The 22,255-nt window shown below is 46.2% G+C and overlaps 1 protein-coding gene across 3 annotated transcripts; it reads left to right on the top strand.

Moving 5' to 3' along the window:
* The first annotated feature begins 587 nt into the window (after positions 1-587).
* Positions 588-21,880, top strand: esrp2 (epithelial splicing regulatory protein 2). 3 transcript variants are annotated; one of them, XM_079736528.1, is made up of 17 exons: positions 596-693; positions 860-1,012; positions 1,524-1,652; positions 7,878-7,991; positions 8,543-8,657; positions 8,762-8,857; positions 9,504-9,558; positions 10,306-10,413; positions 10,998-11,130; positions 11,499-11,541; positions 12,622-12,923; positions 14,984-15,208; positions 15,754-15,952; positions 17,613-17,811; positions 18,309-18,570; positions 19,380-19,489; positions 20,450-20,589. In XM_079736528.1, exons 2-16 carry the CDS (start codon positions 881-883, stop codon positions 19,464-19,466), a joined length of 2,199 nt encoding a protein of 732 aa, XP_079592654.1. In that variant the 5' UTR covers positions 596-693; positions 860-880; the 3' UTR covers positions 19,467-19,489; positions 20,450-20,589. The 3 variants fall into 3 exon arrangements, with proteins under 3 accessions (XP_079592653.1, XP_079592655.1, XP_079592654.1); XM_079736527.1 differs by having other exon boundaries at positions 588-1,012; XM_079736529.1 differs by lacking the exon at positions 19,380-19,489 and having other exon boundaries at positions 588-1,012; positions 20,450-21,880.
* Positions 21,881-22,255: the final 375 nt, after the last annotated feature.

The following is a 22,255-nucleotide window of genomic DNA, read 5'->3' on the forward strand; positions in this document are numbered from 1 at the left end:
GCTCTAAAGCTAAACCAATATTCAAATCAGCAGACAGCATAGGTATACTTAACGACGGAATTTACCCGGATAATTGATACAAAGTCAGGGGAGAAAAGCACACTTTAGAAGCTATATGCTTTTGAACAGAGGGAGGCACGGGGATGAAAGGCAGGTGCAGTGGACAGCAACAGACTAGGGTCGGGTTAAATCCCTTTAAATTGTAAAGAATATCAAAATATGTGCCATCGATCGTTATGAATCACCGTAGAGGCTATACATAACATGCCGTCCTGCAATATTGTAACATGCCTTGATTCTCTCAGAGTTTATATTCCCTTTAACACATCAATTTTTTTTTTGTATTAGGTCTACATTGAATGGTATCCCATGGTTTTATTCTGTTGGACTATACAAGATCCTATAGGCCTGTTTTACTTCCTACATTACAGACCTAACCAATGACTGCGCTGTATACAACACAGTGTCCCGCCCTCACCTTTGCAGAGTAGCCAATGGCAGACTCCCATTGGAGTGCTCTCCGATTGGAGTCAGAGCCTTACAGGTAACTCAGGGGGGGAAAATAGCAACCAGTGAAAAAAACCTCCGGGGCTTGCGTATGGAGTGCGTGTAAGAGCAACACGGATTTCCACCCTTCTTCTTTACCAGTTAAACCAGTATCTCTGGATAGAACATTCTCAAGTTTTGGAACAGGTAGAGTCTTTGAACGAAAACTCTCGTGTCTCCTTTGAAAAATAATCTCTTTTCTGTCTCCCGTTTACTTACGATTGAGTTTCCAGATCTTTTGTTCGCTCTACTTATCACTTGGAAAAAGGTGAACCCTCGTGTTATTTTTATTTGATCTTTGCTTTAATTGTAGTTTTTACCCTTGTGGTCCCTGATGGCTTCGCACAGTGATACTCTGGTGGTGTTCTTTGGGGCAACAGCTGGTGCAAATGGGGGTAAACTGGGTTCGGATGAAAGGGAAATAATTCTCTTGGTGTGGCAAATTGTGGATCTACATGAGAAAAAGGTACGAACCTTTCTGGCCCTTTGTACAGGTCTCTTGTGTAGCTAAATGTTTGTGGCATTGTTGTCTTATCTACCTTGTATGTGGATGTATATGTTTGACAGATGACTTTAACTCAACAAGGTGTGCTTTCTGACACTGTCCGCACTCTACACACATTTCGACCTCAGATTTCACACAGAGCTGTTGGTGTTTTTTGAAAATGCTCCTCTACAATGTGTGCCGTAACATAGTTTCAGACTCGTGGTGGGGGGTTATAATATTGTAACAATTCACAAGAACGCATACCTTTTTGGGTAAACGTCCTCACGTGTCTTTGACAATTAAGTGTTTTTTTTTCAACTACAATTGTCAATTGTTTGACCCGGAAAGTCAATTTCCTGAAATGGTGGTCGGTAGTAGTAGGCCTAGTAGTAGTGTCCTAATTGAATTAAAGATTGAATGATAACATATGGATATAACATTTGTCCAACAATGATGTTACGTTCCATGAATCAATCAAATCCCTTCTCAGGTCGGCAAGCTTCATAGATGTCTCGTCAAGCCAGACACTTTGGAGTTGACAGACGAGTGTAAGGAAGAGACGGACCTGATTGTGGACGACCTCACCAAGGCCGATCCCCTGGATAAGGTTCTGCAACAGGTGAGACCGACGGCCAATTACACCAACCAGACCGTTCAATCAATGTCAAAATGCCAATGCACGCTTTTGTGTTGTATTCAGATTCCACGCGTTGTTTTTTGCTTTGCAACGTTTGTTTATTTCTTGAGAACCATGTCTCACCAATGTGAGTGGACTAAGATTGGCGTTTGTCCTACGGTTTAACATTGCTGACGGTTTAAAAATGGTTTAAGAGCTAGGATGGGCTTGCCCTGGGGCTGTAGGGAGATAGAGGGAGCGCAGTCGCAGGTCTAGTCTTGCCCCAGACTGATGCACGCTACAGACATCTGGAAGACGGAATGTTTGCCTGGGAAGTGGGAACGCACCAAGGGAAGACCGATAGAAAGTATAGACCTCGGGTACATAAAGAGTAGGGGGGGATGTATATACCAAGGTCGTTTTGCCAAAGCAGAATGAGTTGATTCACATGCTCGCTTTAAGTTGGGCCCAGGATGTGGATACTGGTTCCTTCTTGTGACGGGTTGTTTTGACAGAATTGCGTAGGTCACCAAACGTGTTTTTCCGCCACCCTAACCTCATTATTTGCTGACACTCTTTGGCTCAATGCACGAGGCATCTGCCGTGCCTCCTCCTTTGTTTTGGTAGTTGGTGAAGAGCTGCTATTATCTTGAATGACTTCAGAGTTATTTCAAAGTCAAGATTAGTCCATCTATGCTGTTAATTACAAACATGTGGGAGCAGGTGTGAATCCAATCCAACCGTTTGGTTAATTGTGAACGTTGGGTTGATATGCTCGTCAAGCAAAAGAAAAAGCTCGAACAAAATGATCTGTCCTCTTTTCTGGACTGTGGTAGGACAGTTTTCTGCCATAGACCTATTTCAAAGCGTGACATCTCAAACCAACATGAATGAGTTTGTTTGCAGAACCTTCAAATATTAACCCAAGTAATCAATTCTTACCTGTCATGCTTTTGTCTGCCATTTCCACTTTCCCTTGCACATGGTATTTTTAATGAATGAAGCATTGTTGGGTAATGATGTACAATTAAATATAATTGTGCATTCTATATGATGTGCATTAGGATGTTAATCTATCTTTTCATCCAGTCTCTTTGGCATTGGAGTTTATAATGGAAAAAGTTCCAATGAAACTAACCCAATGCAATGCCCAATACCTTCTTCAGATTGGACTTCCCCCATTCAATGAATCTTAAGAAAATACAATGTGACTCAAAAGAAACAACAAGAAGGATACAGCCCAGACATGTGAGAGGCCATGCTGCACACATGTTGATTTATGTGGTTATTTTGTTTCTTTCTCCAGTTAAAGATTTATTAATGTATGACAACGGGAGGGATTATGTTTGTTGACGCTAGACCTGCATTCAACCCCTCAAGGGATAATAACTGGTATTTAGTCAAACCTCACCAATCAGGTGGTGTAGTGTTGCATTGAAGCTAGCATGTGTAAGCAGTGTCGGAGGAATGGCTAACCTGCTGGAGATAGTTGTGTGGTTTGACTAGGGCCCTCGGGCTTGGGATCAGTTCAGTTGTTAACTTATTCATTCCCCAATCCCTCTATATCAACTTTGAAGGATCAAGTAAGGCAGCAAGTGAGGTGGATTCAGCCACTAATTATGCTCCAGAAATCCATCAGTGTGACTTGTTTTGGTCGCATAAACAAGCCAACACGTGTCGGATCCTGTCTGTCATCCCTTGACAACTAATTAGCATAAAGACCCTGACCATCCCTTTCTGAGGAAAATGAAACCCCCTATGCATCATGGGATATAGTATGCAGGAAATAAGTGCACTTCAGTTCTTCGTACATCAGACGTACATCGACAGCAGATTTGTAGATGTGTACTCTATAGGGTACAAGTGGACCACTTCGAGCATGGCCGAGGAACTGGTAACTGTAGCTCAATATCAGTAACATCATGGGGTAGGTCTGAGCTCCATGGGCGAGCCTGGCTCTTCTTTACCTGTGTATCAGTGTGAAGCTTCGGCTGACTTTTGCTGTAGGCCACGAGAACGGCAGCATGTTGCAGCCTGCGACTCGATGCACCTGATACAGAGCTTCGCCCATGACTCACACAAGGTCATAGAAATGATCTTTGACTGGTTCCCGTGATCTTTCCTTCCATTTCATATTCTTAATGACCCCTGGCTCCTTCGGTCCTCAAAGAAGGAATGAAGATACAGTCAAATACAATACAGTCCGCATTGTATTTTTCTCATTTATAAAGGAGCCAGTTCATTCAGATATCTTTGTCTATCAAAAGTTCTGACAATCATGTCCAGGATCACACTTAAACCGTAAACTAATAACACAAAGCAACATTCCCAAAGCTTACATTTATTGGATGTGAAAAAGACTAATTCAGAAAATAAGAGGAATTCCATTACAGACCAGAACTAGTCTGTAGCACACAAAAGCCAACCAATACAGACTTAAGAGACAGAAATCTGAAATACAACTATCAGTTTGTTCTATCAGTTGTAAATGGTAAACACCATTTTGTTGGGACATACACCAAGGTGTTGTATTCACAAGGATATTTTATTATGGCCAATAAACTGACCTGTGTTCGTGGCCATAAATTGCGGATTGTCATTAGTTATCTTTAGGGATGAAATAAATTTTGGTTAACTTTGGCCCAAATTCATCTAAATACCCATGCTTCTATTCTTTAAACCACTAGATTACTCTCACACCAATCACAGAATTATCTTTACCTGCACAGATTCACATTCCCTTTAGTTGCTGTTATTACAGTTCTCTGAAGCAGCAAGTTTCAAAATTAAATGGTGAGTCATTTGGCACACCCTTCGTGTTATCGGCCCAAACCCTTCCCTATTGTGCAGCAATGAATCTCCACGTTAAAAGACTGTCTTCCTCCTCATCAAAAGCCATGCCTTCCATTGATTTGACAGTGCAAGACTTTTCCAGATAATTACTTATATACAAAGGTTGGTTGTTGCTTACTAGTGATGCTATCGCAATGACCTGATAATAGTTTGATCGTTTTAGAGGTCAAGGTTCATGACCTGACCAAAGTGACTTTACATTTTAGATTGGGCGTGGCAAACAAACAAGGGTCCCTAGCTAAGAGTATTGTTGTATGTTAATGAATATATGTACTTCATTACAATAGTTAACTCTTAGTGGCTGGAAATAACAAGCTGTTTTTTGGACACCAAATGGTTTGGTTACAAATAATGAGAGAAATAATTACAGCATCTGGAAGACATCAGTCGAACATTTAGCAAGAGCAGAACAGGATAATGTGTGGTTTGTCTGCTTTATTATGCGGTCGGGCGTACACACAGTAGGCGAGAGACACGAGGAGTGTCGCAACCTTTTCAAAGGCCTTTACCTTTTGGTTGGTAATCCGGTTCTAGTGCTTGAACAAGGTGTGGCAGCGTTCACAGTTGCATGCAAACACCACTCTGCTCTTGTGTTAGGTGTCCTGTCGTCTAAATGTATAGAGACATGTACAAAACTTGATTAAAAAGATGTATAGATGTAAAATATAGGTTTGTTAGTACAATGACATTTGCCGTCAGTGTGTCGAAGGTTTTAAATGGAATGCTCAGTGTGTTCAACTCCCAGCCAAGAGGTACAGGGTTTGATCCCAAATGTCTGCAGACCACAAGCAGGTATCCGAGAGCAATAGGCCCCGACTCCCTCCCTCACCTATTCCTGAAGGACCTGCATCTGAATGCGGTGTAAAATCGTTTTGGATTAAAGTGTCTGCTAAATAATTTAATGGTAATTTAAGCGTTGCTTGTAAGGAGAGTATTGGTCAAAGTACTGTATGTTTGTGAGGGAGTTTTCATGCATGCAGAGAATCTGCTCCTACCAGGTCATTTGGAGCGGGTTTATGAAATCCTGGGTCATTCAATGGAAGCCTCCTCCTCCTCCTTGTCCATCCTACTCTTGGTACAGTGAACTTTATGACCCCTAGCTCTAACCGGCCAATTGTTAAATAGCTAATACTCTGTTCTCTTGGCCACTTTTACTGTATAGTGTGGCTTGGGTCGTTAATTCTTGGAAAAGGTAGATGGTACACAGACCATGCACTCAAAAAGGCGGTTTGCTTTCTTTCCGAATGTTATGTTGTGTTCTGTTTTGAATGCGGCCGGTTCTCAAGCTTTGATATGGGATCCAGTAGTACACCACGCAGTGGTTTTGCGTGTCAGTGAATAGGGGGTTGGTCTGGGTTCCCATCATGCTGGCCCACTAGTTATTGGACAGACAGGGACACACACGACTCGACAGGTTCGCCATCCCTTGGCCGGTGGCCAGTGCAGTGTTTTTAGACGGCCAAATGACTCACTGGCAGTGGTGACTGTAAGGTCAGCATGGCTGTAGTGGGAAGGGGATCCCCAGGGATCGATGACGACTCTGGCTCCACGTTTCAGCCTTAGAGGACGAGGACTATGGATGAGCACACTTTTTTGCAGTCGAGGTGGCTCATTTGTGAACACTGTTATTTGATCTAAATGATGCGGTGTACGGTGTAGTGAATGAAACATTTTTCGAGAAGTTGTTGCGGACTGATGTCCTAGGTATATTCTGGCTGGTTGTTGTAGTTCTACCTCAGCTGTCCCCCCCCCCCCCCCCCCCGCCCCGACGGGCCTTGCTATCATTTCAGCGTCTCTCGGAGGGGCAAGCTCCAACCGGCACACATAATACTCTCTCTGACTGCCTGAGGAATCTGTCATAGATGGTAGATCACCAATGGCCCACTGAAATTGCCTCCATGCTCCCATCAATCTGTCAATCATTAAAGTGTCCCAGAAGATCGCTGTGTGCCAATACGCATACACTACACCGCGGAGTACAAAAGCTGCCTTTTTACAAGTCCTTTATTTGCCCCACTGTATCACATTCATTTCTAGGAAAAAATTGAAATCACTGGACATACCTGCGTTATTCTGTATTGCATGACCGATATTCGATGACATTTATTCAGTCATTTTGTAATTAAATAAATTCCCCAAAATTTAACAAGTTTAACAACATCTAACAATTTAACATATGCAGAGTAAAATCATACTCTGCATATGTTTATCATCCTGTCATTTTGGGGATGTATCCAATTCCTGATTCACATTGAATTGTGAATTGCAGATTAACCTGTTCACACATTCTTTTCCTGCGTGGCTCTGTGATCTAAAAACTAGCCAAGTCTCTGTGTCAAATGTCATATGGGGACAGTGATGATGTGGAGGTGACGTTTTTTGTTGATGGTGTAACACCACTAGAGGGGTTTACACAACACTGGTAATGGGGCTCGTTCAAAACTGCCTCGTTTGGGCTAAACACAGAAAAATATGGGCTTCTGTGCTCCGCTTGATTTGGCCCATATTGTCTACGGACGGAGGAGTAGTCTGACTGCACACACACCCACCCACACCTCCCCCCCCACAGGGAAACGCTAAACCTGTTGAACATGCTCTTTATCTGGGGGAACTAAACTGGCCTTATGTCCTTGATCAGACCTAAGGCCAAACACTAGTTTGTTTGAACCGTTTTCTAGCCTTGAATTACCCAATCTCTTCAATATCTCAGTGTCTAACTATTGTTATTCTAATGTTAAACAAACAATCTTTTTTCTCACATATACAATTTCATCTTTTATCCTATATGATAACCCCCTGGATGCCACTGTTTTTATTATGGGATTTATTTCCTACTGTAAAAGGTACAATACAAAATAAATGTGGTATTATTGTTGATCGTGTTGAAGTTCCTTCATAATCCTAGACCAGTAGGCAAAAACACAATGTGTTACCAGGCGTTGCGGTGATTACCGCACACTGCTGTGGCGATGTGGCAGTGTCACTTCATGGCCCATTTGTGTGCCGGCATGTTGTGAACTTAAACCGTTCCCACATGATGGGGTTGCACAGCGTCGGGAAAGGACAACACGGCTGCGATCAGTCCCTCTGCCATCTTCAGAGTTTTCAGGAACGGCCCAATGCTACAAAGCTAACGTTACATGGTAAACAAGGTTCTTCTTCCCTCGGGCGTCTTCCGGTCTGATCGCAGGCTTACGTGATTGGCCACCGCAGAGGGACGTCGGGTTGCGTTTCTCCAAAAGTTGATTGTTAAAATCTTTCCATTCAAAAGAGTGTTTGAGCTAGCATTTCTACCAGAACGCCTGAATCAGTGTGAACGGGCCCTAACCCTGGATTCTGTCCCTCTTGCCTGCCTCTCCCCTGTTCCTCGAGCAGTTCCAGCAGTCCGTGCAGGCGGAGTTGGAGGATCTTGGCAGGAATTCCTTCACACTCTGTGTTGACGGCCCCCAGGTCATCCGACAGGCCCTCCACCCGGAAGCGTCCAAAAAGGTACAGGCTATACTGCTATGACCTTCACCACCAGAACACACTTTCTCCAGAATGACGCATTGATGAATGACTTGTTAAACTACACTTTCACCCTTCATGGTGTATTCTACTGTGGGGTCTGATCTGAGGCTACACTAAAGCTTTCTCAGTATCGCTTCATTGTTTGATTCTTCCCAGCATGGCACGATTATTGGCTGATTTCCGTAAACATGATTTAATTTACACAAGAATCATACAATGACATACCCTTCCTGATCTGTAATTCCTTAAAAATGCTGTCAAGGAAGTCGTGAATCAGACATAATTACTGCTGACTGTGACTCCAGGTTTACTAACAACATTGAAGAGCATTATTCAATATAATTTTTATTCACCATCTGTGTTTACTAGTCAATTTCTTTAAATTACAATGCGTGTTTTGGCCATTTCACTTGGTGGTTAATGCTCTTGTGTAAATGGGAATTCTATCATTCTGTTATATTCTTGTATTAAAATGCATTGGTGTAATTGTAATGCCTCCGTATTCTTCTACCTGACTCTTTTGCCTTCAGAACCTCGTGCTCCCGGAATGTTTCTTTTCGTTCGTGGACCTGCAGAAGGAGTTCCACAAATGCTGCCCAAACGCCGGCCCTGGGGAGGACCTCAATCTGTCCTCCATGCTGGAGTGTATCCTTCCCATGATTTCAACTAGTGTGTGTGGGTGTGGTTGGGTGGGTGGGAAGTCCAATTTTGTGTTTAGTGCTTTGCCTTCTTTAACGGTGAGAATGCAGACCTGGGTCTTTCTTCCGTGTCAGAGCATGCGTCCGGGCTGCTCGATGTGAGGAACATGGTTCAGCTGGCACTCCACATCATGGCAGAGCCTCTCAGTACGTACCTGCCACACTCACTGCTCCAACTTCCGGTTCAGGAACGGGGAAACCACTCAATGAAGTGGATACATTATGTTCAATTGTCTTGGTGAAATGTGTTTCAATGTACGGTATGCATTTTACTTGCACTTTAAAGGGACAACTTGAATTCAAACACTACCGCTATGGAAGATGAAAGTACCATTGTCCTGCTCATGACAATGGTAAAAGAGCTTGGAAAATCCATGGGGAAATCTTACACAAGTAATAATAAGTACAACAAACAAACCCCTTAAATACTTTACAAAGACAAGGGATGGGCCACATTGTCTCCACACCAGACAGTGTTTTAGAGGGAAGTAATGGGTAAATGTCAGGGTTGCAGTCTGTCCACCTCCTTATTACCCGGTGTGACCATTCATCTCGTGGGGCATAAATCCCAATAACAGGTGGCAGGGAGTCTGCAGACTGGCCTAACCTGTACAACAGCTAAGTGGAGAAGTCGGTGGTGTCATTTTCAGCACAACAATGCAGTCCAGCCACGATTATTTTGTAACCTGATCTGTGTTTTTAAATATGCTCTATGCATGATTTGATGACTGTGTGAAAAATTATGCATGTGACCTTCATTATTTCCCGTTTTTTGTTTATCCATCTCCTACAGACCACCGATTCTCCTGCTTTGAGTCGGTGAAGTACAAGTTTGAGTCGGGCACATGGTACGTATGCGGTTCTGCTCCGGGACGCGGTGAAACCCGACCACGCCGGGTTTCACTCTGGTGTGGTGGGGCCCTCTCGCCACCTTTCTCATGCCTGGTTGGTTATCCCCCTCGACGCCTGGGCCCGAGGCTACTGGCTCCTAGCATTGATTACAGCAACAAGGAAACCACAAGTGTGTAATTAAAAGCTGGCCAACTTTGCCATCAAGCGCTTAGCGGGCTCTGCTGTCGCCGGGTCATTTGCCGGCAGCCCGTGGCCTTTAAGAGAAGGAGCACGCTTCTACGAGGGGTGGTAAATACCCTTCTGTGGGCGTCCCTGGGCCTGCGTTGTGGGCTCTTTGTCTGGGATTCTCGTCTCCATTGAGCAAACTATTGATTTGAACCACAACTTACTGACCTCAATGTGCTTACTGTCGCACGTGGAGCAAACAGTTATTTAAATGTTCATTCTGTTGCGTTGGGCGTTCAATTTTGTGTGTGTTAAGAAGTGTTAAGAAAATTATATTGATAAAATATTATTTTCACCCTCAATCTAACTGCTGATCGGGACGTTAAAACTATTACTACAACTAAAACTAACTTCTGATACTACCCCTCCCTAAAATGTGATGGAAGAGACATTGGTCTCTTCCCGTTTCACCATTGGTCTTGTGGTTGTGCTAGCTCAGATGACTGTATTCAACATTTTGTAAATTATGATAATCTCTCTCTTCCTTGTTTGTTTTCTCTGAATCCTTGGCAAAGCAGCAAGACAGATCCGGTAGACAGTGAGACTGTGATCCGAGCACGGGGCCTTCCATGGCAGTCCTCAGACCAGGACATAGCCCGCTTCTTCAAAGGCCTCAACATCGCCAAGTATGTTATGCCATTACGTGACCATCTCAAAGATTTCAGCGCTAATTCTCACCAGAGATGAGTCATTGATATATCAACTGGTTGTCATTGCTGAGAACCAGTTCATAACATTCATAATACTGCTTAATACTGGGCTTTCATTAGTGGCTTAATCACCATTGTGTGTCATCATTCAGTGATAGATGGTGACTTAATAGACATTCATTTATTAGAGTATCCACGACATTTCGAGGTTGACTGTACGACAGCAGGTGACTGGTTTTATCCTAAGTTCCTCTTGGGCTCATTGTGTCATTGAGCTTACAACTTACAGATGTCACTTTCCGTATAACTTTAAAAATGCAATCCATTCAAAGGAAAGTGTTGTAATTGTAAGGTCGAAGTCCTAAAGTGGTCTAGTTGGTGTAATGTTAATATATTACATTAAATTATTGACCAGCCTCGCAGAGATGGGCAGTCAATCCACGATTGTCAACATGCAATTAACAAAAGGAGCAATGGATTCAACCGGATTTTGAGTCTCACCAACTGCTAACGAAATGACACTGATTGAAGGTCAAAGTGCATCCTGTGTGTTTGTTCAGAGGAGGGGTGGCCCTGTGTCTGAACGCACAGGGCAGGAGGAATGGGGAGGCGTTGGTTCGCTTCGTGAACGAGGAGCACCGGGACCTGGCCTTGGAGCGCCACAAACACCACATGGGCAGCCGCTACATCGAGGTACGCTAGCCCCATGTTGCTTCACCCTGCACGAGAAACCGTCCGCTCTGTGGACGCTTTTTTTTTTTGGACGCCAGCTAGACATACTATTACTACTGCTACTACATGATATATGCCGGGGTCATTTTTGAGGCCATTTTAGGTCTGTAAATAACTACCATGCACGATTCCTTGTCGAGGACAATGTATGATGCAAAGGAAATGCAGTGGTCACGAATTGATGGATCCAAGTAAAACTAAATCTTTTCACCACCTTATGCTCAAGTCAGAGGTTGTGTCCCTGGAGAGTGTATATAAAGGAACAAGGGTTGAGTTTGGTTCTGCTGTCGGGTGTCTTACTGTAGTTTCTCTCCCTGTTCCCCCATCAGGTATACAAGGCAACCGGGGAGGAATTCCTTAAGATCGCTGGAGGTCAGATTTCACATGTTGTTGTTTTTTTTCACCCACCCTCCCTTCCTCTCTATGTACATGTCTCTCTCCCTTTTCATCTCTCTTCCCCGGAAGAGTCAAGGCATTGTGCCTTCAGTTACAGTTTTTCCCCCTCGTTTCAAAACCCGCTCGAGCCGCTCTCCGTCGGCCCTTTAAAGAGAGTAGTTCTCCATTGAAGCGTCACTCTCCTTCCTGTTGCTCTGGTCCAATCCACTCGTCTCCCTGGCACTCTATCCCCCAGGGACAGAAAGCACGCTTTGTCAGACAACACCCCCCCCCCCCCCCCCCCCCCCCCCCCTTCCCTCCCACCACTACACCACCTCAATCCCTTCCTCTACCAGCCCCTCCCTTTAGCACCCAGCCCCTGTAGGTCAGCAGGGAGGGAAACTCGACCCCTGGGCAACAGCCAGTCACCTGTTCTCTCCAGGTACACACTTCCTTCCCCAGGTGGGGTGGTGGGGGGGGTGGGGGACATAGGGGGGCACCGGGCCAGTGAAAGGCCCAGCACAGAGCTCACACAAAGGGGGTGTGAAGGGACAAAGGCCCCCTGCGGGCAGGGCCCCTGGGCCTGGGCGCAGCAGGCAGCAGAGCGGGGAACCTGCCAGGCCGCGTGTGACATGACAGGGGAGGCAGCTGCATCAGATAAATGGACTCAGGCGGGCAGTGGACGGAGGCGAATGTTCAGATTGAGACCAGATATTGTCCCACTGACCCACCCTTATTTTGAAGGTGCAGCCTTTCTGTCAAAGTTGAGCAGCCATGTTCTGGGATTTCTGTGGTAATTGAGGCCTGATTAGTTCAAGGGCTGTTCCATAAGAACAGGTTGTGCAGGCGACGGGCGTAGCGTGCCTAACGCCGACTGATTTGCCCTTTAGAAATGTGTGCGGAAGATGTTTTCACATCTTGTGCGGTTTGGTCTCATGTCTGTACTTGATCATTTTTCAAGCACTAGTCCTTCTATTCCCTGGTGAAGCAATAAATGATGGGGTGGTGGTTGGTGTTAAGGTGGTGGTGTTAAGCAGTTGCCCTGTGTAATTAAAACCAGCCGTTGGCCCCCCGCAGGCACATCCAACGAGGTGGCCCAGTTCCTGTCCAAGGAGAACCAGGTGATCATCCGCATGAGGGGGCTCCCCTTCACGGCCACGCCCCAGGACGTGCTCTCCTTCCTGGGCCCCGAGAGCCCCGTGACGGACGGCACTGAGGGCCTGCTCTTCGTCAAGTACCCCGACGGCCGGCCGTCGGGCGATGCCTTTGTGCTGTTCTCCTGTGAGGAGTACGCCCAGAACGCCCTGCGCAAGCATAAGCAGGTCCTGGGGAAGAGGTACATCGAGCTGTTCCGGAGCACCGCCGCCGAGGTGCAGCAGGTGAGACGCTCACTACCTGACCCCCAACGACACTTAAGATGATGGTATTTTCACTAACGTCAGACGGGACTTAAGATGATGGTATTTTTACTAACATCACAAGTGACTTAAGATGATGGTATTTTTTACTAACCCCCGACACTTAAGATGATGGTATTTTTTACTAACCCCCAACGACACTTAAGATGATGGTATTTTTTACTAACCCCCAACGACACTTAAGATGATGGTATTTTTTACTAACCCCCAACGACACTTAAGATGATGGTATTTTTTACTAACCCATAACGACACTTAAATTGATGGTATTTTTATTAACATCAGACGTGACTTTAGATTATGGTATTTAACTTACCCCCGACGTCACTTAAGACAATGGTGTTTTTACTAACCCCTGACGTCACTTATGATGATGGTGTTTTTACAAACCCCCGACGTCACTTAAGACGGCCCTTTTACTAACACCAGATGGGACATTCGGCTGTTACGCCTCAATGTAAAGGACATAACTCTAGCTGAAGTGGCACATGATTAAAAGCACAAAGGTATACAGACAATATGTCTAGAGGCACCATAAGAGGTGTAGAAATGTGGGTTTAAAAGTTAAAATCATAAGCAGGATTGTGGATGTTTGTTCTTTAGTCTAGAGACACTTTCTTTTTGTTTTGGTCAGAGCCCACAGCTGCCCTCTCGCTGTCTCCATTGCATTGTGTGTTGAAAATGGAAAGACGCATTCTGCCTAGAGTCCCGGTGTTCGCTGTTTTAATCAGCAAGTTTCATGTTTGCACAGCTAAACTTGAAACTGACCCCATACCAAGCGCACATGTCTGTTTCTTTCAACAGTAGCCGTATGCCACTGTTGACATGCCATTAACCTCAAACATGTTCATAGATATACTTTCTTTATTTAAACAGAAACAGACACAACCAATCCTTTCAAGAATCAAGAAAGATTAGCCATTGTTCTCCAATGATGTGTTTTATCAGTCAGGGAAGTCCCTTCATGTTTTTCTTGGCACTGTTTGATGTGTGAAGGGTTCCTTTGCCTGCTGGGAAAATCTGTATATACAAGGTATCATGATTACCGGAGGACTGAGTTGGAAGAACAGAATTGTACGTGTACAGGAAGTACAATTGACTTTTTAGGTATTGAAGGATTTGGACAGTTTTTAAAGACCCCAGGTTAGTTGTTGACATTGTGTCCAGATGTATATCAGCCATGATGTTCTTAATCATCGAATCATCGAGTGCTCCCATAACTGCCCAGGCTAAGGAGACTCCTCCAATAGTGCACAGAAACTGGTAAATCCAAAATTTTTGTTTGTGTGTTTCCACGCCACATTCGTGGTCACGGACGTAGGGACTGAGATGTGCAGTGAGTTTCTGTGAAGATAGTGGCTGCCTTGTAGAGACAGTGTGATGATTCTGATTCAGCGTCAACAATCACCGCTGGTTTACGTCTCGACATTGACAACTTTAACAATGAACCTGGGGGTCTTGGCGTACCAGCCAAACCCTTTTAAGCTTAACTTTTTGGCATGAACGCACGTTTTTGAACACATTCGGTTGTTCTGTGCCTCCCTGTGAAGGGCTCGACCTACACCAGTACACTAATCGCATTAAATGGGTTGAATCCCACACTGTGAAGCTGCTTAACCACTTCATGTATCACATTATCGCAATCAACGCATTATATCATCCTCTCTGAAGCTGCTTAACTACGTGTTGTATGAGACTCATTAAACCCATGAATCGTACTCTCTAAAAGGGCTAAACTACTACATGTATCATAATAAACCCATTACATCCTCCTCTCTAGGTGCTGTAACAATACATATATCACATTAAACCTCTCTCTCTCTCTCTCTCTCTCTCTCTCTCTCTCTCTCTCTCTCTCTCTCTCTCTCTCTCTCTCTCTCTCTCTCTCTCTCTCTCTCTCTCTCTCTCTCTCTCTCTCTCTCTCTCTCTCTCTCTCTCTCTCTCTCTCTCTCTCTCTCTCTCTCCTGAGAGACTACATGTATCACATTAAACCCATTGCATCCTCCTCTGTCCCTCTCTAGGTGCTGAACCGCTACATGTCGGCGCCGCTGATCTCCACGCTGCCGCCGGCGCCCATTTTGCCAGTTATGGCCACGCCCCCCTTCCTGGCCACGGCCAACACGCGGGACTGCGTGCGCCTGCGCGGCCTGCCCTACACGGCCGCCATCGAGGACATCCTGGAGTTCATGGGGGAGCACACGGTGGACATCAAGCCACACGGAGTCCACATGGTTCTCAACCAGCAGGTCAGCCCCTGACCCCTCCCTCCCTCGATGCGCTGGGACAGAGGATATGATGGTTGTGTAGTTTTACATTAGGTGACGATTAAAAGCGATGTATGACTTTGAAATGCTGGATTTCATGCGTCCTCAGCTGTTCAACATGGGTGCAAGATGAGTGTCACTAAAATGAAGTTAAAATATGACGCCAAAGAGGAGTGATATGAATATAGCAAACTGCTGGTGTTAAACTATAATTAATGTGAAATGCTCATTTTGTGGTTTGATTTAAATTTTTTTATCCCCCATTACTCAATATTAATAACCCTAATTTGCCAGCTTAATGTGACGCGTGCTATGTATTTGCGGATATTCAATTATTATTATAACAAGCTGCTTTTCTTTTACATTTATTATTTAGTAAGTTATCCAAATACTAGATACTTTATCCAAATATTAGATAACTAATCTTTTGAGGGCCTACAGTTGGTCGTAGGGTTTCGAACCCAGAACCTTTTGTGTGGTTAGATTAGACGGTCTAGTGGCATGAGCATCACCTCCCTCCCTCCCAGGGCCGTCCCTCGGGCGACGCCTTCATCCAGATGAAGTCTTCTGACAAGGCCTTCATGGTGGCCCAGAAGTGCCACAAGAAGACCATGAAGGACCGCTACGTGGAGGTGTTTCAGTGCTCTACGGAGGAGATGAGCATCGTGCTGATGGGAGGAACCCTCAACCGCAGCGGTCTCTCTCCCCCGCCCTGCAAGCTGCCCTGTAGGTTTCCTCCTCACCCTCTCCTCACCCATCTCTCCCCCGCCCTGCAAGCTGCCCTGTAGGTTTCCTCCTCACCCTCTCCTCACCCATCTCTCCCCCTCCCTGCAAGCTGCCCTGTAGGTTTCCTCCTCACCCTCTCACCTCCTCACCCATCTCTCCCCGCCCTGCAAGCTGCCCTGTAGGTTTCCTCCTCACCCTCTCACCTCCTCACCCATCTCTCCCCGCCCTGCAAGCTGCCCTGTAGGTTTCCTCCTCACCCTCTCCTCACCCATCTCTCCCCCTCCCTGCAAGCTGCCCTGTAGGTTTCCTCCTCACCCTCTCACCTCCTCACCCATCTCTCCCCTCCCTGCAAGCTGCCCTGTAGGTTTCCTCCTCACCCTCTCACCTCCTCACCCATCTCTCCCCGCCCTGCAAGCTGCCCTGTAGGTTTCCTCCTCACCCTCTCTCCTCACCCATCTCTCCCCCTCCCTGCAAGCTGCCCTGTAGGTTTCCTCCTCACCCTCTCCTCACCCATCTCTCCCCCGCCCTGCAAGCTGCCCTGTAGGTTTCCTCCTCACCCTCTCACCTCCTCACCCATCTCTCCCCTCCCTGCAAGCTGCCCTGTAGGTTTCCTCCTCACCCTCTCACCTCCTCACCCATCTCTCCCCTCCCAGCAAGCTGCCCTGTAGGTTTCCTCCTCACCCTCTCACCTCCTCACCCATCCCTCCCCCCACCTTGCGAACATGTATAGTCAACTCTCACCAAATGTTTTAAGAAAGTAGTTGTAGTTGTGTGTCTTGTATGGTTGATCTTCAAACTGCTGTGAATGGATTGAACAGACTCAAACTGTGTGTGTCTGGTTGCCAGAAGTACTGCATGGGTTTATTGCTATTCCTTAATGCTATCGGATTCATGTTAACACAAGCAGTCTTGTTTCTGTTAGCGGCTGGGCTGCGGTCCTCACGTCTGTACTTTGCTCTTTCCGCGCTCCCCCTATCTCTTCCCGGTATTCCAGATTAGATTTGGATTTTTCAGCCAATGGGCAACAACCTTCCCCTCTCCCCATTGGTTCCCTTTGAGTTCCGTTTATGGCCTCGTCATTCACATGCTCTCTTTCTAAACGGTAGAGCAGGAGAGATGATTAGATAAACCCCCCATCCAGACCAACGGAATCCCTCTTGCACACACGCCATTTGCATGCAGTGTATGTACTGAGCCGAATATTGCAAATGAAGTCACTTAACATCCTTATTAAAATCAGTTTTCAGAGTGTAGTATGCCCCCATTTTATTACCCAATAAAAATGTGGTGTCACTATATCAAAAACAAGAATCTGAAATGTTTCCTCTCGGGTTAGGGCCATGTTTGAACAGTTATCCTTATCTATAGCAAAAGGGCCTTTTATTTTCCTGCAGGTTGACTTATCCTAGTTTGGCAGATCGACACAAGGTCAGTGTTCTGGGGTTTAAGGTTAACATGTAGTCTGGGCCAAAGGTATGAATGGTGCCCTGTGTTGGAGACTTATGTACATCACCTTCCCTATTTGTAATGACGTTAATGTGGTTGGGGACGTCATTTATTCTATTTGGTTCAATGACTCAGGTAACGGTGACTTTTACAGAACAATGTGACACCATACAATCAACACTCTGTCTGTCTCTCTCTCTCTCTCCTTCCCAAGGTCTCTCTCCCCCCACCGCCTACGGAGCCTTCCCCAGTCCGGCCATGTTGTCGGAGGCGGGGCTCTACCAGCCCCCCCTGATGGCGTCCCCCCGACCTCCGCCCCAGCACAGCGGCCACTCGCCCACCCCCGCCCTGGCCTACTACCCCCCCCAGCCCCACCTCTACATGAACATGAACTACACTGCCTACTATCCCAGGTGTGTGTGGACATGAATCCTAATGCCGTGCATGCTATGGTAGTGCAACTGTCCTTGTTCAGTTGAACAGGCCTGTGTTTCCTGCATGCAGCGCATTATGCTGGCTGCGCCGTGCAAAACTCTAGGTGGTGTTATACAGCATTTAGAGCCTATGCGACGCATCGTCAGGGGATGCTGAGCACAATGGAAACGTGTCAATAATACCGGCGCCACTGCAGAGCTGTCAATACGGCCTGGCTCAAACAAGTTCCAAGCTTCCAACGCAGCAACCGGTGCCTACGGCACCGTAGCCCAAGGCCTCGGACACCAGCGACGGTGGCCACTAAAGATGGCGCTCCTCTTTTGAAACCCATGGGGTAGTGGCAGCTGTGCTAGTGAGAGAACCAGTGCATCGCGGCCGTCCATCCTCGTCCTTCACATCTCGCCTTCCCTTCTCTGTTTTCCGTTGCTCCCTTCCTTCTCCCCCTCTGCCTTTCCTTCTCCTCCTCCCCCACCAGCCCCCCGGTCTCTCCCTCCACGGTGGGATACTTCGCCACCCCCCCGGGCGCCATGGCGTCGGCGGTGTCCCAGTCCCACCACCCGGGCAGCGCGGCGGCGGCCCACCACGCCCACGCGGCCGCCGCCCACGCCCACGCCCACCACGCCCACCCTGGCTCCTCCCCCATGATGGCGTCAGCCCACGGCTCCCTGGTGCGCATGCAGGGGCTGCCCTACAGCGCCGGGGTCAAAGACATCCTCAGCTTCTTCCAGGGCTACCAGGTCGGTAACCGTGGCGATGGGCGGGGGGGGGGGGGGGGGAGAAACACAGTCGGGAAGTGTGGGACTAATTTTTTTTAAGTATTTGTAGTTTTATTTAAACCTGCCCTAGGGTGACTTCTACCACAGCTTCTTTCTCCATGAAAAAAAATGTGGTTCTGATTGTGCATTGTGCTCGTCCACTAGTCAAAGCCGGCCCGTGTATTCTTATAGATATCTTTCATTTGCTCGACTTGCTGATGTTTGATTGATATTGTTTGTTCCTCAAGTTATAGGAAAACCAGCACAGGAGCTTCTCTTTACAGGAGGTCGTCTGTTCTCCCAGGTCCCTCCATAAAGAATTTTACTGTTGATCGTGACTTTGTCCCACAGACGGAGATGGTGGTCGCTACTGATTGGTTTATTTCTGCCTTGTTGATGTGATGGTGAAGATGATGATGAACATCTGTGCTTTAGTTGGTGGGAATAACTCTAAAACCCTCTAGTTATTCCCTGCCATGTTAAATAGTCTTGTGTTGACTGTTGGCTGAACCGTGGTAATGTTATCTGCGATGGAGTGAGTTAGGAACACTTTCTCAGTGTTTCTTGGCTGTGACTGCCCCTCCCTCACTCACTGACTTTTTCACTCTCTGGGTGACAAACCTGCTCTCCCAGCACAACGGGTCTCCATTACACCCTCACGTGTGTGTGTGTGTGTGTGTGTTGGCTTGCCCCCACTAAGTGTGTTATTCTGACTGCCACTATGAAAGTGTCACTGTGTGTGTTATTCTGACTGTCACTGTGTGTGTGTGTGTGTGTGTGTGTGTGTGTAGTATGCTCCTGAAGACTTCGGTGGCGTGGGGCAGCTCAGTGATCAGGCCAGGAGTCTGATCCAGCCTAAAGAATGGCTCTGTCTTTAGACCCCCACCCCACCCTTTCCAAGGTAAGGGGAGCCTCCTCACCGCCTCGTCTCCTTGTCTCCTCGCTTCCTTGAGCAGCCAGCGGTGTTCCACTAGCTCTGTACAGCCCAGGGATGGCCTGGGTTAAAGGTGTAGTAGATGTGATATGATTCGGCCTGCTGGCCGGCCAAACCAGGCCACTAATTAAAGGTATAATATGCAACGTTTGCCATTTCAAGATAGCTCCAGAATCGGTTTTGATAAAATAACCCTCTGCTCCTCACCCCTCCCTCTCCCTACTTTCTCCTGAAGCAACCCACCCTGAAAAGGCTAGGTTGGCTTTTTGAGATGTAATCTGACATTTCTCTTTGTTGCTGCAGAGTCTGAGCAATAAACCTAGAGCCCTCTAGCCTTCAGGTTACGTTTACCTGACAATCAATTTAACGCACATTTCAAACAGACGAGACAAACAGATTGCATATTGTACAAAAAAATTACAAAATATATATATTTTTGACGTTAACCTTGGAATGTGTACACCTAGAACACTAATCATTGGGCACACACAGGGCTTTTTTTTGTTGTCGCAGTAATTTCTCCTTGGAACAGTTTCTTCGCTGTGTCATCGAATACTGCATTTCCCTCATGCTCTTGAAACACTACACATTGCATGTGTAGTGTTAGTGTTACACGCCAATATTTTGATTAAACTTCATCAGTAAGGTATGGTGATGCAAACCAATGTCTGTGAATGGTTCTAAACTGGTGCCCGATTGTGCAAGATGTGTCGTCGGCCCTTAATTGGCCCATGCTTTTGTCGTTGGGCCTTTAGGCCTTGGACTTTTAGGTTACTTCCTAACCACCTGCCCAACTGGTTAAGAGTCTTTCCCTCCGGATCCCAAGGCTTCTTCTGTGCTTTCTGGCGCCCCCTGATGTCTCAGCTTTCAATTGATGGTGTGTATCCTTGTATGTGTGCGTGCGTGTGTCCGTTTGTGTGTCCACAGCTTCCACCAGAGGGCGTCATTGTCCTGTACAACCTCAGTGGCCAGTGCAGCGGTGAGGCACTCGTAGCCTTCCCTAGCGAGGAGCTGGCTGGGCAGGCTGTGCTGGAGCGCTCCCACCACCTCCTATATGGCCACCCCATCCGCCTGGCCTTCTGCACCTGAACCCCCCCCCCCCCCCCCCATTCTTCCGTGACCCGTCTTCTGTCGCTCCTAGTCTGCTTTCTCCCAGTGTACGATGTACCTAAAGTACTAGAACTTTTGTTTCATGTCAAATGTTAGCCAGACAGAACTTGCTGTAAGCCCAACCATAACCATCGCTTGAACACGTTGGTCCGACATCAAGAGTTTTGGCTATCTTGTCCTTCGGAGTCGGAGAGGGATGTGGCCATTTTGTCTGTTGCTTAGAATTTATAACAAAAGGACAATTTGCATGAATTTCACTGGCGGTACACACTAGAGACCGATGTCAGCCTCTAGGATTTAAATATGAAAAGATTATGATACTAAAACCATAGTCCTTTTGGAAACCTCCCCTCTGCTTTGACAGGCCATATTTTTAGTTAGTGTTTTGCAGTGACTATTGGCCATGCAAAACAAATGCTATACTTACTTATTTTCTGTCTTCCAAGCTTCGAGCTGCATGTATGTGCCTGTAATTTGCTAATATATAAAAGCTACGTGCCTTCGATTTTGATACAAGTACCGCAAGGACTTCCTGTACAGCCAATGAAAAAAGCCATATCGTCCACTTCGGATTTGTACTACTGGCCTAGCCAGCGGAGGGAATGCAAGTGGCTTGAGCTAGCTTCAAGTTCACCCAGCCCCGTTTCCCCTTGGGTAGAGCGTCTGAATGCTGTATAATTGTTTTTGTTTCTTTATGTTCTGCTTGATGTAAAAAGCATTGACGTATGGCATACTGCCATTCAAATTAGACCAATAAGCACTGTAGTTGTAAACAAAGGGAACCAAGTGTCGACTCGTATGGCGCAATCAATCGATTCTATTATTGGATGGATTGTTCTTCGCAGAAGTGGAGTTTTTGTGTTTATTTAAAAGTGAAAGTACGGAGACATATCCAGAGATGGTTGAACTTGGCCACGCCTCTTCTGTTCATTGCGTCTATTTATGTAGATTCAAATTGTACCGCACTCTAGATCCATATCTGCGTTTTCAAAAACAAAAAACATGCGTATAGCTGTGTATGATGCTACTGATGTGTTCCAAGGATGCAGATCATGTTTATTTTTTTGTTTCCTTGTCTTTTCTGTGACTACAATCCCAGAGTGCAATGCTGGGCCGCATATGTGGCTCGGCCGACCTCTAGTGGCAAGAGAGTGGATTTTGTTTCTTGGGCACAAGTTTGGGACTTGTTCAGATAAGAATTTAGATGTGTATAAAAAAATGTAACAATAAAGATGTGATATCAATTTCTTTGGTCTTGAACCCATACATTTATTTGTTTATTCCTGTTAAGTTCTACAAAATATACAATATACAACATGTGTTTTAGATGCATGCGTTTCAAAGAGACTGGCAGTGTATTTGGTTCACATGTTCCCTAAGGCCTTAATAGTGAACACTACATGGTACACTACTAAATTGTGGCAATTCAAACATTTATTATGCGCCCTACAGAAAATAATCAGTTAATCTGGTCAACAAAAGCATGTAAGCAGGCACTCTGACGGCTGAGTGGCCAGAAGAGCATGGATGTGCTGGCCATCTTTTCGGAATCTTATGAATATTGTCTCCGTGCATCTTCGATAAAATGTGGAATTGAGTGAAGCTGAACACGCATAATAAGTG

Source organism: Pollachius pollachius (assembly GCF_949987615.1).
Source record: "Pollachius pollachius genome assembly, chromosome: 5".
Lineage (NCBI taxonomy): Eukaryota > Metazoa > Chordata > Actinopteri > Gadiformes > Gadidae > Pollachius > Pollachius pollachius.

Bases quoted from the DNA above. Each gene is read 5' to 3' on its own strand.
- esrp2 (XM_079736529.1), top strand. From the start codon at position 881: ATGGCTTCGCACAGTGATACTCTGGTGGTGTTCTTTGGGGCAACAGCT. The intron at 1,013-1,523 runs GTACGAACCTTT...ATCCCTTCTCAG, and splicing joins TGGATCTACATGAGAAAAAG to GTCGGCAAGCTTCATAGATG. The intron at 10,414-10,997 runs GTATGTTATGCC...GTGTTTGTTCAG, and splicing joins AAAGGCCTCAACATCGCCAA to AGGAGGGGTGGCCCTGTGTC.